The 18684-nt window shown below is 49.9% G+C and overlaps 1 protein-coding gene across 1 annotated transcript; it reads left to right on the top strand.

Annotated features, from left to right (window-relative positions):
* Positions 1-3567: 3567 nt before the first annotated feature.
* Positions 3568-16255, top strand: LOC136311634 (transmembrane 4 L6 family member 4-like). Its single transcript, XM_066240792.1, has 4 exons — positions 3568-3738; positions 4458-4547; positions 9212-9348; positions 15865-16255. The coding sequence occupies exons 1-4, from the start codon at positions 3568-3570 to the stop codon at positions 16253-16255; spliced, it is 789 nt and encodes a 262-aa protein (XP_066096889.1).
* Positions 16256-18684: the final 2429 nt, after the last annotated feature.

Genomic DNA, 18684 nt, shown 5'->3' on the forward strand with positions numbered 1-18684 from the left:
ACTTATATTATTTCCGTTTTATTTATATTTAAGTCTGAACGATGTTTTATTTTTTTTTAATGACCAGATTCCCTCTGTTACATCGTCTAAGACTCACTCTTGATGCTTGTCTCGGTCACGTGATACATTTATCCGTCCCACCCTAAAGGCCGGCCCGTAAAAATATTTTCTGACATTAAACCGGTCCATGGCCCAAAAAAGGTTGGGGACCACTGCTCTATGGGACGACCGGAGGCTTGGCAAGCGGACGGCGTGCGGCTTCCCCATCTCACAGACAAAAAAGGTGTTTTAGTCTCAGGGTCCATGCATTTCCTCACCGGACTGAAGCTTTCCCCTGTAGATGGGCTACCGCCTCTTCTGTACCTAAAGCCCTTCGGAAAAAGATGACCCCCATCTGGGGAATCCCTCTCAACGTCCACAGCGGCGGGAGAAGCGTCCATGGGCCCGATGCTTGGGTGTGTCTGTGTTGTCGGCCAGTTGGATAACACTTGGGCAGCGCCACTGACCACCCTCCGGGCTCAGGTCACCCGAGCACACGAACAGCGTTATGAAGCCTCAACTGGCACACTCTGCCGAGACCTTCCAAATACCTTGGTCACGAGCACTGTCATCGGTCCTTCTACCGCTAAGGTCCACCCCCTTTGGGCCTGAGGAACTCTCGGCCGTGGTGACAGTCACAGGGTACTTAGTCAATGAATGCACCCCACCTGGACCTCTGTGGGTCCACAGCTGATTTAGAAACAAACAAGCAAGAGAACACACTTCAATACTGTGAAGGCCTAATGGCTTCTGTCAAAAAATGAACCACGTTCTGGTATGGCATCGTTTCATAGTGCGCCCCAGGGACACACTCCACAACCTGGAGATTTCATCTGTTGGAAAAGACACCTCGGAAGGACCCCCTTCCCCCTCACTGGAAGGACCCCCATCACGAGTTGCTGGCAGCAAACTCCAGGGAACAGACCCCGGGGTCCGCATGATTTATTGAAGGAAAGCCCAGCCCCTGCACCCAGCTGGACGTGCGCGCCACCTCTCGATGAGGGCCATGGTTTCCTGAAACTGAACAGAACACCCGAGATGAGACGGCTCTCACGGGGTGGCACTCAGACGGGGCCAGTTAGAGGACCTCAGGTTCACAGAAGTGTCCCTTTCATCTCAACTCTTCACTGACTTGGGACTCTTATAAATTTTTAAAATTATTTATCTCCCCTTTCCTCCCCCCTTTCCCCTCTTCCAGCCCCTCCTGCTGCCCCTGCCCACTGGCGACCCCCACACCGGCGTCTGTGCCTATGAGTATTTTTCTGTGCTCAGTCCCTCACCCAGCCCCCAACCTCTCTCCCCTGTGGCAGCTGCGAGGCTGTCCTCTGCAGCTATGAGTCTGTGTCTATTTTGTTTGTCCGTTTATTTTGTTCGTTCGATTCTCCATATAAGTGAAATCGTATGGTGCTTGTCTTCCTCTGACTGGCTTATGTCACCTTGCACAATACTCTCTAGGTCCATTCATGCTGTCAAGAAAGGTAAGATTTCCTTCTCTTGTGTGACCAAGTATTCCATTGTGTAAATGTACCACAGCTTTTTTATCCGCTGATGTAAGGATGGGCACTTGGGCCGCTTCCAAGTATTGGCTGTTGTGAATAACGCTGCAGTGAGCGTAGGGCGCGTGTATTCCTTCAAACTGCTGTTTCCGGTTTGAGTATATTCCCAGAAGAGGAATTATTGGGTCATAAGGCAGCTCCATTTTTAAATTTTTTAGGTAACTCCATACTGTTTTCCACAGTGGCTGCACCTGTCTGCATTCCCACCAACAGTGCAGGAGGGTTCCCTTTTCTCCACATCTTTGTCAATACTCTTGTTGTTTGTCGATTTATGGATGACAGCCATTCTGACAGGTGGAGGTGATATCTCACTGTGGTTTTAATTTGCATTTCTCTGATGATTAGTGACATTGAGTATCTTTTCAAATGTCCTTGGCCATCTCTATGTCTTCTTTGGAGAAGTGTCTATTTGAGTTCTTTACCTATTTCTTAATTAGATTTTTGGATTTTTTTATGTTGTTTCATATGTTTCTTATAAATTTTGGGCATTAACTCATTATCAGATGTATCAAAAAATACATTCTCCCATTCAGAGGGCGGTCTTTCATTTTGTTGATGGTTTCCTCTGCTGGGCAGAACTCTTCAGTTTGTGTAGTTCCTTTTGTTAATTCCCCTTTTGTTTCCCTTGCCCAAACTGATGTATCAGAAAAAAATATCGTTAGGACAAATGTTAGAGATTTTACTGCCTATGTTTTCTTCTAGGATTTTTGTGGTTTCGAGTCTAACATGTAAGTCTTTAGTCCATTCTGAGTTCATTCTAGTGTGTGATGTAAGAAGGTAGCCCGGTTTCACTTTCTTGTCAAATTCTCCCCACACCATTTATTGAATAGACTATCTTTGCACCATTGTACATTTTTGCCTCCTATGCCAAATATTAACTGACTATAAGGGCGTGGGTTTGTTTCTGGGCTATTCTGTTCCATTGATCTATGTATGTTTTTATGCCATGCTGTTTTGATTACTAAGGCCTTGTAGTATAGTTTGATATCAGGTAGTGAAGTTGGCCTACATTTAAACAGATTATATTGCTGCAGGTCTAACATAGTTTGTCTCTGGGCAAAATGTCAGTGACCACCGCCAACACTGAGTTGGTGATGCTCGCTCACATTAGAGGCGGAGCTGCTGGTGAATCTCCGACTGCCCCGGGTGGACACAGTCCAGCACGCGGGAGTCCAGGGAGGCAGGACAGGCCCGTGTGCGGGCCCTGCAGTCTGACCTCCGCTCTGTGCCTCCTGGGGACAGCAGCGAGAAGAGCTGTTTTGTGGAGGAGTAGAGGCCCTGCCCTACCAACACCTTATCCCAGCACTGAACTCAGGATGTAACCTCAGGCTTCTAGATACCCCCAGTCTCCCTTCCTATGTTCAAAGACAGGAGTGAGGGGTTTCTTTTACCGTGTTATTAAGAGGTTGTCTTCACTCGTGGCTCTAGGGATCGATTCCAAAGCATTTTATAAAGTGGGTTCTGCGGACCACCCCCTCCCTCTGCACACACCCCTCTCGCACAATGAGCTGCCTCTCTCACAAGGCACGTGAGTCACAATGCACATGAGCGGGTGAAGGTTCTGAGATGCCTGGTAGTAAGGAAACCTTGTCTTTTTGTTCAAGCCACTATTACCTAAGCGCAGTTCCGCACCTGCTCCTGTAGGGGCAGCACTCATAGAACTTGATAGAACCTACGTCTGTGGAACACACCTTGTTTCTATGGCAAAATGAATGCTCCGAACTTGGTACCAAATGGAAGCGGACTCCAGGTCGGAAAGAGCTTACAGATACCCATCAGCGTCGAGCCTCTGTGGTACTGGAGAAGCTGAAGCAACTCCCCAGACGCAGGTCACCGGCTGAATCTCTTCTCAGCTCCAAAACACGGACGGGCCTGGGGACGTTTACTGGAACCTGCGGCCAGTCACTCAGGAGAGCCTGTGAAGGAGGCAGCGAAGGGCCGCTCTCCCTGCCCTGTGCCGTCCGTCCCCGGCATGTGTGTGGCCGTCTGTGGCAGGTTTCTGGGGGTAATCCTCAATCTGCTCTCCATTGTGGCCTGCCTGGCCAATGTCCTGTTGTTTTTCCCGGGAGGAAAACAATTACAGTACCACCAGATTTCTGATGAAGTCTGGCTTTTCGGAGGAATAGTAGGAAGTGGGATCGTGGTGAGTAGGAAAGCCTGGAGGTCCCCCTGAGGGAGGTGTGCCCCCCATTCTTCTAGACTTGGGCACCTGCTGACCAGCAGGAGACTTGGGGGCTGACCGAAGCCTGAGCATTGCACAATGCCAGTGCCTTTGTTTTCCCTTCTCCGGTGGGACTGGAGGAGGACGTGTCCCCTAAATGTACTGGGTAACTTAAACTTGGGCCTGCCAGTTGTTCTCGTGAGCCATTCAATTCCAGGAACCACACTGCAGGTCACAGAAGTGCTTTAATCCAACAAGAGAGGGGGGAGCTGGACGGGTGAGGGGTGTGGGGGGCGGAAACAGACTTTCTAGCAAATAGATTGAGTGAAAAGCACCAAGAGCAGGAGGTAGGTGTCAGTGGATTCCTCTCCACGCGTGCACGAGGGACTTCTTACCCCTTGTTTCCAACAGCGACTGGGGGCTGCTGCCTTAGAGAGCACCTCCCATGGCAATCAAGAACCGCCATCCAAATAGAAGTTCAGGGTGTCTTGAAATCCTGCTCCATTGACACTGCAGTCAGGCCAATGACACCTAAATACTTAGTAACAATCATCCAGGCTGCCACTGCCGTGCTGCTAGTTCCTGCGATACCCTTTGGCCACCAAGTCCCATGTCAGGGCTGCGCCTCCTCACACAGACTGGCAGGGGTGGGTCCTCCCTTCACCCCCAGACCCATTCTGAGCAGCTTCTTTTGCTGGCAGATGCTCTTCTCTGCTAAAATGTTATCGGATCTGGGGTACAACGACTGCTGTTGTTGCTGTGGCAACGAGAGCTGCAGGAAGGCATTTGCGGTGAGTGACCAGGGGCTGCACACCAGAATTATTCCAGGGCGCACTATCCCCTTGTGGGGGCGTCTCATGGGTGGGGGTCGAGTAATCAGCAAGGAGGACTCTGGGGACAGCTGTTGCCAGACAGATGGAGTTTTTCCCATGGGTGCAAAGTAACAATGACGATACATTGTAAAATACTAGCACCCTCCTACCTGTCATGCACAACTACCATTGTGTGTATTATTTATTATTTATGTTTGTTTGTTTGTTTTGTATTTTTCTGAAGCTGGAAAGGGGGAGGCAGTCAGACAGACTCCCGCATGCGCCTGACCGGGATCCACCCGGCACGCCCACCAGGGGGCGTTGCTCTGTTGCGACCAGAGCCACTCTAGTGCCTGGGGCAGAGGCCAAGGAGCCATCCCCAGCGCCCGGGCCATCTTTGCTCCAATGGAGCCTCGGCTGCGGGAGGGGAAGAGAGAGACAGAGAGGAAGGAGAGGGGGAGGGGTAGAGAAGCAGATGGGCGCCTCTTCTGTGTGCCCTGGCCGGGAATCGAACCCGGGACTCCTGCACGCCAGGCCGACGCTCTACCACTGAGCCAACCGGCCAGGGCCTTATTTATGTTTTTATTGAGTTTATTGGGGTGACGTTAGTGTATAAAGTTAAGTAGTTTCTGGGTGTGGCTGGCACTTTAGCTCTTACGAGGAAGCAGGGGCGTCTGAGCTGGGGCCCCTCCGTGCGGTCACATGAAGAACCCAGGCCAGGAAGGCGGAGACGGGGCTGGAAAGCGTTAAGAGTTCAAGTACAGTGACGCGGCGAAGGGCGGGGAGGCAGGGGATGGCGCGGGGTGGCGGGGAGGCCGGCTCCTGCTCGTCTCCCAAGGTTCACTTGTCCACCTACGAGAGCCTACCCCAGTGGTGAACTAGACACACTCACCTTCCCTTCTTTTTTTTTTTTTAAAAAAGGTACATCTTTTTTTTTTAATTTTTTTAAATTTTATTTATTTATTTTTAGAGAGAAGAGAGAGAGAGAGACAGAGAGGGAGAGAGAGACAGAGAGAGAGAGAAGGGGGGAGGAGCTGGAAGCATCAAGTCCCATATGTGCCTTGACCAGGCAGGCCCAGGGTTTCGAACCGGCGACCTCAGCATTTCCAGGTTGACGCTTTATCCACTGCGCCACCACAGGTCAGGCTCACCTTCCCTTCTTAAAGGGAAAACTCTCTGTTCTGAAACTAATCTTGTCGTCATTCTTGCTCACCGTACCTACTCATTGACTCAATCAAAGAATATTTATTGTGCACACATAAAGGCTGAAGCTGGCGCGCTTGCACACACCACACAGATTCCCATGTGAGGTCAAAGGTCATGAACACCTCCCCTTCCGTGTCATCACGAGTCTCAATGAAGCATCGAGCAGTGGGGTCACCTTTACATCCTCATTCACAAAGAGACGTAAAATAACCACACATTACGGGTGTAATTATAAGGCATGTGCTATATGTAATGTGATACTTCTACGAAATTAAGATAAGAAGAAAGATATAAGTCATTTTCCACCTGAAATGTAACCCTGTTCCACTTGGGAGACTGAGGGGGTAAACCGAAGGTGAGAATTTGAAAGAAAATAGCAGTGAAGGAAACTAGACGAAGAGGAAAAGGGCTCACTGTTTAGTCTACCAGCTCATTTCCTGGTGTTGAGTAGAGCTGATGATTGGCCTGTTAAAACAGCGTTTGGTGATCTGTGGTTTATATACAACCACAATGAGAAGTGCAATAACATTCAAAGGATTGTGCAAAACTTGTTTATTAATTAGATTTAAGCAAAGCGCAAGAGGAAGGCCCCAAATCCTGTTTTCACGAGTGCAGGTGAGTCAATGTGACCCGAAACGTCTGCTGCCGGTTCAGTCCTCCCTCTGAGCTCCCTAAACCACCCTCACCCCCCACGTGGGACCTGCCCTTGGGGGGAGGTGCGGCTGTCACCTCCAAACCACTGGCTGACTGTCCCCAGGCCAGTGCCCATCAGAGGACCAGCCAGGCCAGTCTGTCAGCTCAGGCACCGGCCACAGCTGCCCTGGACCAGGGGCCACCACACTCCAGGTGGCCAGCAGGCCCTTTCTGGATTTGTTTTGTTTGTAATCAGCTGCCAGCTTCTAAAGATAGAGTTCACTAGAAGTGTCTGGAAACCCTACTACTTTTCCAGAAATTAAAAACCTGCCGTGGTGCTCCTGAGCCTGCACTCGGGCACAATGGGCACTGGGGGAGGTGGAGCCTCTGTGTGCCACCCCCGCCCACCCCAGAGGGCCACTGAGTCACGTCCCTGCTCCGGAGCCTCGTTCCCGTCTTGTTCTGGGGATCTGGGGCCACGCAGCAGCCATTTCATAAAGAAAGGTGTTACATACATTTGTCAGACAGAAAGAAAAGAGCTGCAGCAGGATTTGACAGGCGCTCTAGAGCTAGAAGACGGGTCCTTTCCCACGGGCTGACAGCCTTCCCCTCAGGTTTAGGCAGTGGTGGGACTCAGTCGGTTCACACGGGTTCGGCAGAATCAATACCTAATTTTCTGTTGAGTTCAGTGATCCAGTTTTTAAAATGGCAATTGTCGGCCCTGGCTGGTTGGCTCAGTGGTAGAGCGTCGGCCTGGCGTGCAGGAGTCCCGGGTTCGATTCCCGGCCAGGGCACACAAGAGAAGCGCCCATCTGCTTCTCCACCCCTCCCCCTCTCCTTCCTCTGTCTCTCTCTTCCCCTCCCGCAGCCAAGGCTCCATTGGAGCGGGGTTGGCCCGGGCGCTGGGGATGGCTCTGTGGCCTCTGCCTCAGGCGCTACAGTGGCTCTGGTTGCAACGGAGCAATACCCCAGATGGGCAGAGCGTCGCCCCCTGGTGGGCATGCCACGTGGATCCTGGTTGGATGCATGCGGAAATCTATCTGACTGCCTCCCTATTTCCAACTTTAGAAAAAATACAAAAAAAAAAAAAAAAAAAAAAAGAATAAAATGGCAATTGTCATGAGGGTTCCAAGGTGGGCACCTTCGCAGCCACCCCATGTGGAAATCACACATTGACATTCCTTACTCTTTTTTTTATTATTATTATTATTATTATTTAATAAGAGGCGGGGAGGCAGAGAGACAGCTCCCGCATGCACTCAAACTAAAGGAGCGTTCACATTGCAGAGTCCTCCCCAGCGCCCCCTAGAGAGGGCCCCGGTGAGCACTTCTGGAATGAGCGCTATAGCCACAAAATACCACCAAAAAAAAAAGCTATTTTTTTTCTTACAAGCTGTTTTATTTTTATGCGAGAACCAATACCATTCACACGGCAACTTGCCAATAACCGAGGGCCTGGTGTTTGTGCAGTGTGTCGTGGGGGGTGCGTGTGTCTTTGAGGGAGGGAGGAGACCCGCTCCCCAACTCAGCTCAGCCTCCTCATGGACGTGTGAGTTCAGACAGTCAGAGATTAAGAGCATGGGCTCTGGAAGCCGCGGCCAAGGATTCGTCCCAAGTCCTCCCACTTTATGATTTGTGTGACTCAGCCAGTCACTTGGTTTCTAGTGGTCTCCCGTCTTCTGTCTGGAGAACGTGCTGTACATCGTCCAGTCGTCCAGCTCACCTGACAGACTTGCTGAGAGGATTGAATGGGAGTATACGCCCAAGGCTCTCGTGGAATGAAGCCATTTTTATTAGCTGGGAAGTGAAGTGATTGCACTCGATGGTGATTGAGGTTTTTTTGTTTTTTTGTGTGTGTTTTTTTTTTACAAAAACATAATTAGAAGAATATTTAACCACTTATTCCTGGGAAATCCTGGCTTTGGAACACTTGTAACCACTTGTAAGATGGGAGAACCCCTTACTTCGTAGAATCTGTTTTTCATCGAGACAACCCCCTCTGTCTGGAGGGACCACATATCACCGGCGTTCTCAGACCACGCCGAGCCTCGCTCTGAAAGGCTGAAGTGACACTGGAAGACACTGACCCGAGTGTAAGTTTTCAGTTGCTGTATTGGAACGACCTGGCCCTCACGAGAGGAACATCGTCCTTGTCTAACTGACCGGCCCCTGGATGGCGCACGGAGGCGGCTCAGAGACCTGGAACAAGCTAGTCACAGCTCTCTCAGAATCAGAGCGGCACTTCCCAAAGTGTGTTCTTGCTGGAACTCTCTCTCTCTCTCTCACACACACACACACACACACACACACACACACACACAAAGTCACAGGCTCCATGAGCTAGGAAAACTCTGCGAATTAACACATATCCTCTCTTATAAATAAGGCGATACCTCATATAAAACCAACTTCCGGTTTCCCATAAAGAGGTTTCAAAATAAGCTCTTGCTCTTAACTAACATTAATATATGAACTTTCAGTGACATATGCCTGTTTTAAGTCACATGTTGTATAAAATATGAAATACTTCGAATATACTGATTTTGAAATATCCCTCCCCCACTCATGTATTGTTCGATCTAGTCAAGCTTCTTTAACTGCGACCCGTGAGGGGAATTTCTAGATTTCTACCCCTACTCATATGCAGAACAGGCATGCTACATGACACCGAAGTCATTCGAGGAGACCCCAGGGGCCCGTGTCCTAACAAGACTGGCTCCTGCAGGTACCGTGCCTCAGCCACCAAGTGGCGCGTCACCGGTGGATGCATTTAAGAACCTGGCTGTCTCTCTCTTCTCTTTCAGATGTGCTCCTCCATCATATTTGCTGTGATTGGATTATTTGGTTCTGGGTACTCATTTCTCGTCTCAATCATCGCACTCAAGAATGGTCCGAAATGTCTCATGGACAATCATGAGTGGGGCTACCCCTTCCACAATGGGTAAGGTGCACCCTGCAATTCCCACCTGTCACCACAAGGGGCACAGTCGGGTTCATGGCCCAGGGGAGAGACTGCCCCCGTGTCGGGACATCTTACCCACAAGCCTCCGGCATGCCGCCCTCCGAGGCAGAGCTGGGGCTGTGAGCTGTGCGCTGGACGGAAGCTGCACCAGGGCTCACCCCTCACGGCTCTATAGACGGAGACCGGGAGCGATGACGACGGGGCGGGGCACCTCAGCTGGCCTCAGGGAAGGGGATTGGCGGTGTCTGTGCTGACATGCGAACCGCATCACAGACACGTGGGACAACGAATAACATTAGTGAACAGAGCAGTGGCTTCCACGGCAAAGCTCAGCACCAAGAACAAGAACGATCCCCCGCTCACAGGGCTCCGGGGCTTTCCCTCGTCCCCCGGATGCTCTATAACCGAACAATGTCGGAGGTGCCAGTCGACAGCAAGTGACATTAGAATCCTTGTAGATCCTTTGTGACATTTAATGTTAGTGGAACTCATTAAAATAACACCATGTTTTCAGGGTGCTCTGTCATGTATGAAAACTACAAATGTTATGAATATTTTCTAACAAATTTAGTATCCACAAGAACCCCAAAAGTTAATTTACTTCTTGCCAAGACTATCCTTGATGAACTTAAAATCAATTAGAGTACGTCTATGTCCAGAGCAAAAGGGGAGAAAGGAAACAGAACAGATGTCATGTCCCACTCCAAGGTCGGACAGCGGTTGCCTACGTCAGACATGAAGGGCCAGGCACATCCCCCGGCACACTCAACCCTGGGTGTGAGGCCATGGGGCCGATGCCCAGCCCTCATCGGCTCACTTTAGAAAGTAGGAAGCTCCTTTATTTTTTAAGTGTTTTTTTTTGTTTGTTTGTTTGTTTTTTGTATTTTTCTGAAGCTGGAAACGGGGAGGCAGTCAGACTCCCGCATGCACCCGACCGGAATCCACCCGGCACGCCCACCAGGGGCGATGCTCTGCCCCTCCGCGGTGTCGCTCTGTCGCGACCAGAGCCGCTCTAGCACCTGGGGCAGAGGCCAAGGAGCCATCCCCAGCGCCCGGGCCATCTTTGCTCCAATGGAGCCTTGGCTGCGGGAGGGGAAGAGAGAGACAGAGAGGAAGGAGAGGGGGAGGGGTGGAGAAGCAGATGGGCACTTCTCCTGTGTGCCCTGGCCGGGAATCGAACCCGGGACTTCTGCACGCCAGGCCGATGCTCTACCACTGAGCCAACCAGCCAGGGCTATTTTTTAAGTTTTGCTACAGGTAACTATGCCCTGAATGATTTGGTGATTTCATTCCCTCTTTTCAAGCACTCACATGAAGACACAAAGGGAATAATCCCTTTATCAGGGTATAAGTAAACTTTGATTGGCAAACCACAACAGCGGTGTTTACGACTCATTTCTATACATGGAATTTGTCATTATGCATTAGGACTTTCTAGAATACCATGCTTTTATGATGATTTTGTGATTCAATTTGAATCATTTCACACAGTCAAATGAAGATAGAAAGAGAATAATCTCCTTATCACGGTATAAGCAAATCTTGATTGGCACAGTATTATATAGATGCATTCATGTATTTTATCAATAAATCATATTTCAGATAAGCCAAGGAGATATAGTTACTCAAGGAGAGGGATTCGTGTAATGTTTCAGAGCCCTGGCTTTGAGGTTGGACCGACCTAAGACCAAACCGAGGTGCTTGCCTTTCTAGCCTCATTCAATCTGCGTGTGGGTGTAGGCTCACTCCTCTGGGGACTATTTTCTGAAGGCAACTCCATGCCAGGCATTCTTCAAGGACAGCAGCTCCGCCGGGCCAGCTGCGGAAGGTGGCCAGCAGCTGCCGGACCAGTGACTGGAACATGGCGGGTTGTAGTGTGTGAAATTCCCTGTGCTGGACAGACACAGGGGACAAAGTTGCTGCACCTGTGAGTGCACAGTCACGGAAAGAAGACAGGCACGTGGCCAGATGATGACGCAGAGTGCTGGGAAGCTAGAAGGGGACCAGCGCCAGCTGAGGACAGGAGGGGCGTCAGGACTGCCCAGAGGAGCGGCACCTGAGGTGGCCAGGCTGAGTGGCCAGGCTGAGTGGCCATGTGGAGAGGGCAGGTGGAGTAGCCATGCTGAGTGGCCAGGCTGAGTGGCCAGGCTGAGTGGCCATGTGGAGAGGGCAGGTGGAGTAGCCATGCTGAGTGGCCAGGCTGAGTGGCCATGTGGAGTGGCAATGCTGAGAGGCCAGGCTGAGGGGCCAGGCTGAGTGGCCATGTGACGTAGGCAGGCTGAGTGGACAAGTTGAGTGGCCATGTGGAGTGGCCAGGCTCAGTGAACAGGCAGAAGAACCAGGCTGAGTGACCACGTGGAATGGCCAGGCTGACTGACCAAGCTGAGGGGCCAGGCAGAGTGAGCAGGTAGAGAGGCCAGCCTCAGTGGCCAGGCTGAGTGGCCATGCTGAGAGGACAGCCTGTGTGGCCTTGTGGAGTGGCCGTGCTGAGGGGTCAGGCAGAGTGGCCATGCAAAATGGGGAGTCTGAGTGGGCAGGCTGAGTGGCTATGCAGAGTGGGAAGGCTGAGTGACCAGGCAGAGTGGACATGTAGAGTGGCCATGCAGAGTGGACAGGTGGAGTGGACAGGGTGAGTGGCCATGCAAACTGGGCATGCTGAGTGGCCATGCACAGTGGCCATGCTGAGGGGCCAGATTGAGTGGCCATGCAAAGTGGGCAGCTGAGTGGCCATCAGGAGTGGGCAGGCTGAGTGGACAGGCTGAAGGGCCAGCCTGAGGAGCCAGACTGAGTGACAAGGCTGAGTGACCAGGCGGAGGGATCAGAATGAGGGGCCAGGCTGTTTGGCCATGCAGAGTAGGCCAGCTAAGAGATCAGACTGAGTGGTCATGAGCAGAAGGCAGGCTGAGGGGCCAGGCTCGGGGGCCAGGCTGAGGAGCCATGCAGAATGGCAAGGCTGAGTCACCAGGCTGAGGGGCCAAGCAGAGTGGGCAGGCTGAGGGGTCAGGTTGAGTTGTATGCAGAGTGGCCAGGCTGAGTAGCCATTCAGAGTTTGCAGGCTGATTGGTCATGTGATGTAGACAGTCTCACTGCCCATGTGAAGTTGTCATGCAGAGTAAGCAGAATGAGGGGCCAAGCTGAGTGGCCATGAGGAGTAGGCAGTTTGAAGGGCCAGGCAGAGGGTCATGGCTGAGTAGCTATGCGATGTGGCCAGGTTGAGTGAACAGGCTGAGGGGCCAGGCTGAGTGGCCATGTGGAGTGGGCAGGCTGAGCGGTGAAGCTGAGTGGGCAGGCAGAGTGGCCATGCGGAGTTGGCAGGCTGAATGACTAGGCTGATTGGGCAGGCTGAGGTGGCCATGTGGAGTGGCCATTCTGTGGGAAAAGGCTGAGTGGCCAAGAGGAGTGGGCAGGCTGAGGGGCCAGGCTTTGTGTGCAGGCTGAGGGGCCATGCAGAGTGGACATGCGGAGTGGGCAGGCTGAGTGGCGATGCGGAGTGGCCATGTGAAGGGGGCTGGAGGAGTGGCCATGAGGAGTGTGCAGGCTAAGTGGCCTGGCTGAGGGGCCTTTTGGAGTGAGCAGGCTCCTCTACTCCCCTCCAGCTGCAGGAAGTGAGTTGCATGAAATGCACGTCACTCCCTTCCAAGTTTGGGGATGGCTGCAGCTTGGGTGGAAATGCCCTTTAGGAGAATGGAGGCTTTGAGACCCTGCTCAGGATGAAGAACAGTCTGCCTGAGCGCCCCCTGCTGCCCAGAATGTGGAAACACGGTCAGTTCCCAGTACCATGAAGTCGGAGGCTGCCTCTCACCTGAAGTTGGAGAGTTGGGCACAGCCATCACTGGCAGGCTCTCTGAGAGCCCCAGAACCAGAGAGAGTGGGGGCGAGGAGAAGGGCCTGGAATGGCCATCCATGGTGGATTGTGAGGGCGGAGGAGGCAGCAGGCCTGGGATCCTGAGAGCGTTTGATCTCACCACCAGGAGGTGCTGTCGTCCCACCACTGCACACGCCCGGGAAGAGGCAGAGAACCTGGGTCTGACGAGCTCTTCTTCTCAGCGTCTTTTCTTTACCAAGTGTACCTGGACAATCCTGTCTCTCTGTGACTGGTGACCAGCATCCAGTGCACAAAGTGTCAAACCAGAAGTCCATGGAGAAATACAGAGCAGAGAGACAAGTGTTTGAAAATAACAACTTCTGAAACGAGCTCTTACACAACAATGCATAAGGTGTATTATCTCGGTGGACTCCCACAGAAAGGGTAGTTTGTAGTGTATTTTATAGATGAAGAGTCTGACACAGCCCATTGGGTATGTAAGGCCAGTATCCACAGCCACCATCACAGCCGCCTGGCCCATGCAGGTTTGCATTGGATTTGGACAGACGGTAATGAAACAATGGATCCAAAAACTGGTGGGCCATTAGCTTTAATCCTAACTTTCACCCGGTAGGCAAGAAATACACACAGTAGGAAAACACTTCCCTTTCCATTCAGGGCTCCCAAAGCCACTGATATCCGAGTTTCCTAGAATCAAAGGTTTCTACCTCACCAGCCTTATTCTCCTCTGTTTCCTATCTCCTTCTCTCTGCACAAACTCTGCACAAACTAGCTTCTCCTTCAGCATTCCACCATCTTGGCTGCTTCTCCTCTCCTCCACGTGGCCTTTCTCTGCTCTCCTCCAGCATGGGTTCCTCTGCCCCATTTTATAGTGTAGAAATCAAAACCTTTAATCCAATATATAAACATGGAAGTCTCTGATACAAAGTCACTTATCTGAGGCATAATGGGATTCCTCATGAGAGTGCACCCCACCCCACATCATGCAACAATCAAGGGTGTGGGGAAAAGCTTAATTTTGAAAAGATCTTAGTATTAAAAGGGTGGGAAAGACAGTCTTAAAACTAAGCCTTAGGCTATAATGACTTTACCTGCTTACAGTCTGTCCCCCACACCCAATGCAAACTATAAGAGAGTAAACATATATATCATATTTACAAACTTATTTGACCAACAGGGTATAAGTACATGTATGAAGAATATACAGTCAGTAAGAGGAAGGCTTATGTTCAAACCCAAGTCCCTGAACCCCAAATTACAGGCTCTTTCTTTAGACCAGACGGCTCAGATTAAGTGAAAGAATAACAATTCTAGTGTTAATTGAGCACTTACTATATGCTAGGCACTGTCCTATGCACCTTACTGGTGTTAACTCATGTAATCCTCACAATAATATGCTTTTCATGGGTAATGCTATTCCCATTTTACTGATAGTCACACAGCTAGCGACTAGAGAACCTGTGCTCTTTGGGGAAAGGTCAGTCAATGCTATAAACAATGTTTTATGTTTAAAACAAGAGCAAAATGCTCATTCCTTTGTGCCTTCGACTGTGTGAAATGCCAAGGCGTCTTCCTTCATTGCAAAGATTTTTCAGATTTTAACATGGAATATATCAAAATTAGTGTGTGCTGATTCATCGAATCAATCAGAAACAGGAGTCTGAAGACTCGGGGGCGGGGGGGTGTTGATGTAATGGCCACATGCAGACAGGTTCCCACTGAGGCCTGAGCGGACAGAGGAGGCTTAAGGGAAGGGGGAGACCCTCTGTGGCCCTGAGAATGTGAGGAGGAATGACAGTTCCCCAGAGCAGGGCCCGCCTTCCTGCCGTTCTTGGTGAAGACAGCGTCCTTCACGCGGCCCCTTCACGGCACAGGGCCCTGGGTGTCACAGGGGGCTCCTGACGAGCAGAGTCCACGAGTGGACTGCAGTTCTCCCACTTCAGAGTGTCTGGAAAATATGTATAACGGCCGCAGATTACTTAGTGCTTTTCATGAATTCAATCTTTCTCGTGTGACATTCCCACAGGTTAACAAATATATGGTTGAGTCAGATTCACAAGTTGGCTAGAATTAGACCTTTAAAAAATTAAAGTCTTTCTTTTAAGTACATGACACGATTACACTTTACATGGCTTCTGATAGCCACTAGTCTGGACAGGTAATTTGTCCAAAGTCCAAGTGGTCCCGAATGACAACAGGCGGGGCAAAGCCCAGGAGCCGTCATGAGACTCCTCTCGTGGAGAGCCTTCCTCCTCCTGGCTCCCTCCTAGGGATTGAGTTCACCCGTTCTCTCGGTCAGCTCACAAAAATCACTCTGTCACTGAGCAGCTGTGTGACCTTGGAGCAAGTCGCTTCACCTCTCTGGGCCTCAATTTCTTAATTGCGAAAAGGAAGGAAAAAACCCCATCAATTTCCTTTGAGAAATAAATGAGTGCGTTTGTGTCATGTATGTGGAATAGAATCTAACACATAGTAGATAGTCAATAAGAATGTGAAGTATTGTTTGTAATAGTATTGTTATTATGGTTTGTATTTCCTATGGACAATTGTGTTTTGGATAGAAAGTATTGCCAAAGAGAAACTATTATGGCCCCTTTCTGGTCTAGGGTATTGCCTACTTTTTGTAGATGTCTCCATCCACCACCATCCCCGCCCTGTGTTCCTGACAGGGATTACCTCGAAAACAAATCCTTATGGAAGAAATGCCTGGAGCCCGAGGACGTGGTTCCCTGGAACCTGATCCTCTTCTGCATCCTGCTGGTCATAGCAGTGGTCCAGATGCTTGTCTGCATCGTCCAGGTGGTCAAAGGGCTCCTGGGGGTCCTGTGTGAGGACTGCCGGTGCTGCGGCCGCTGCGGGGTAAGTGGAGATCTTGGTCCTTACTTCTCAGGAGCAGGGGGCCGAGGTTGGCCCCCAGCGCTCAGGGAAGGACACGGGGGAGGGGGCGGCTACAGAAAGCGGAGCCAGGAGGCGGAGCAGTGCAGGCCGCCCCTTCCACCACCCAGGGAAACAGTGACTTCCTGTTGCCGGAACCGGCACTCGGCTCTCTGTGCGTGGTAACAGGCCCAGGCTGCAGCTGACCAGACGTGTTTTAGCTCCACACCCAGCTGACCATAGTCCTGGGGGCAGAGGACTGCACACACACCCAGAAATGTATACTAATGTCCTGTGAGCCTCCCAGGAGGTGGGCTTCTGTCCTCTGCTTATAGTGTCAGCAGTTACACCTCCCAGTCTGGCCCGAAGTGTTCTCACCATTCCCTCACTGAGCCGCACAGAGGAACACACTGCAGGGTATTTTCTTGTCCCTGGAAAAGAAAAGGATGCACCAGTGCAGAACTTATATTTTGATAAACTTTATAACCAGATAAGAAAAATATTTACATGGATAGGGGGGAAGAACTCATGGGAGGATCTGGCCTATGTTAGCAGTGAGTGGCAGGAGTCAGAGGTCGACCATGAGAGATGGGGATGGAGGAAGGGAAGGGGGAAGCAAGGAAGAAAAAAAAAAAGAGTAATATTATAATTAACTTGTTCTACCTTCTAGAAATACGGACAATTTTAAACCGCTGTGATGAACTTCTTCAACCCCATGGTATGTAGGAAGACACAATAAACCCAGTCTTCCCTCTCGGGGTCTCCAGTCTCTGTCTGCTTCCGAAGGGCACAGCCATTCCATCTCTTTTCCCACCCGCATAGCACTGCTTGGAGTTTTATGTTCGTTGCAAGTAAAGAACAGGTTAAAAATAATAAAGTATAATAATAAAAAAACGTGTTGCCCACTCACGTTAGATTTATAAATCTTTCCAATCAGCTTTCTTTTAGAATTGAAAAACATGAAAAAAGCTAATTTTTCACAATTTCTTCTTTAAGAATGGAAAAAAAAATTAAAGTCACATGTACCACCACACTGCTGCTTTGTCTATACAGGTGTTTATGTCTTTGGAAGTTTTACATAATTCAGAGGAAGGAAGCACACTAAAAATAAGAAACCAAGACCAATTTCTTTTTCCAGAGTTATGGGAAACACCAGTGACTGGTGTGTCATAAATAATTTTTATTGGGTTTCTTTTGGCTAACGTGTTTGAAGTACTCGTAACTAGCCCTCTGTGCCTGCCATCGTCAGCCAGGGTTTCCTTATGTATATTAAATTAAAATCATAATCCAGTGGTAATATAATAAAAATGGTGAGTGTTTCAAGAGAGAGGGCACAGGTTGAATGAATAACACCCTCTTTTCACCTCTACAAATGCCTCCTTTGAGCAAACAAAAAACGATGTTTTTAAAAAGTTGACTTGGGCAGTAACTTGTCAGTCTGTGGCCCAGGATGAAGGTAACAGGTATTATTAATTCTATGGTTTATATTACGACATTAACTTTGGTCTGATGAGTCAAGCATTAACATGGAGTTAAAGCCATTGGGTTGATTTGAGTTCAAACCTCAACTGCACCACATACCCGCTTAGGGATGCTAGGAAGTTACTTTCTAAGCCTCAGTTTCCCCATCTGTAAAAAGACTGTTGAAAGACAATCAGTCCTCCAAGAAATGTTGAAATCCCCCCAAGGTGAAACAAAGGAGGCCTGTGGGGTTGTCAGTATGACTCGTGTACAGCAAGGGGAACTCAGAGGGAGCTCCAAGCCAGGGAGTCTCACTTCTTCTTCTTCCCTCTGTCCTTTCTTTTTGTTTCTTTCTTTGTTTTCATTTTTGTTTCTTTCTTTTTTTACTCTTTATGCTTTAGCAAGAATTTTATTTCATTTATGTTGTTTTATTTTTTTTATAAACTTGACTGGAGTCACATTGGTTAATAGAACTGTACAGGTTTCGGAAGCCTCACACCTGCACCTGTCAAGATGATAGGTCACACTGTGTAAGATGACCGCTAGGTTTCCCCTCGTCGTTAATAAAGGCGGTGCCAATCGCCACTGAGTGCGGACCACCGGGATAGCCACCGAGACACGAGGACGTACACCTGTCTTCTGGTTCTGCCCTCACTCCACTGAGAGCTCTGAGGTCAGAGGTCAGACCTGGCACTCAACAGGAAGAAGGAAGAACACAGGTAGAGATGCATTAGGATGTCCTTGGGGGTTCTATAAAGAGACACACACAGTGATCACATCAGTTTAGACCACTGGTTCCCAAACAAGGCTAACCATCAGAATGACCCAGAAAAGTTCTAAAATTTTAGAAAAGTTCTAAAATTATGATTATTTGTTCTTCTTCTTCCTCTTCTCCTCCTTCTCTGCCTCCTCCTCCTTCTCCTTCTTCTTTTTTATTAGTGACAGAGGGAGAGAGACAGACCAAAAGGAAGAGAGATGAGAAGCATTAACTTATAGTTGTAGCATTTTAGCTGTTCATTGATTGCTTCTCCTATGTGCCTGGACCAGGGGGCTTCAGCTAAGCCAGTGACCCCTTGCTCAAGCCAGCGACCATGGGATCATGTCCAGGATCCATGCCCAAGCTGGTGACCCTGAGCTCAAGCTGGTGAGCCTGT

This window comes from Saccopteryx bilineata, chromosome 8 (genome assembly GCF_036850765.1).
Source record: "Saccopteryx bilineata isolate mSacBil1 chromosome 8, mSacBil1_pri_phased_curated, whole genome shotgun sequence".
NCBI classification, from domain to species: domain Eukaryota; kingdom Metazoa; phylum Chordata; class Mammalia; order Chiroptera; family Emballonuridae; genus Saccopteryx; species Saccopteryx bilineata.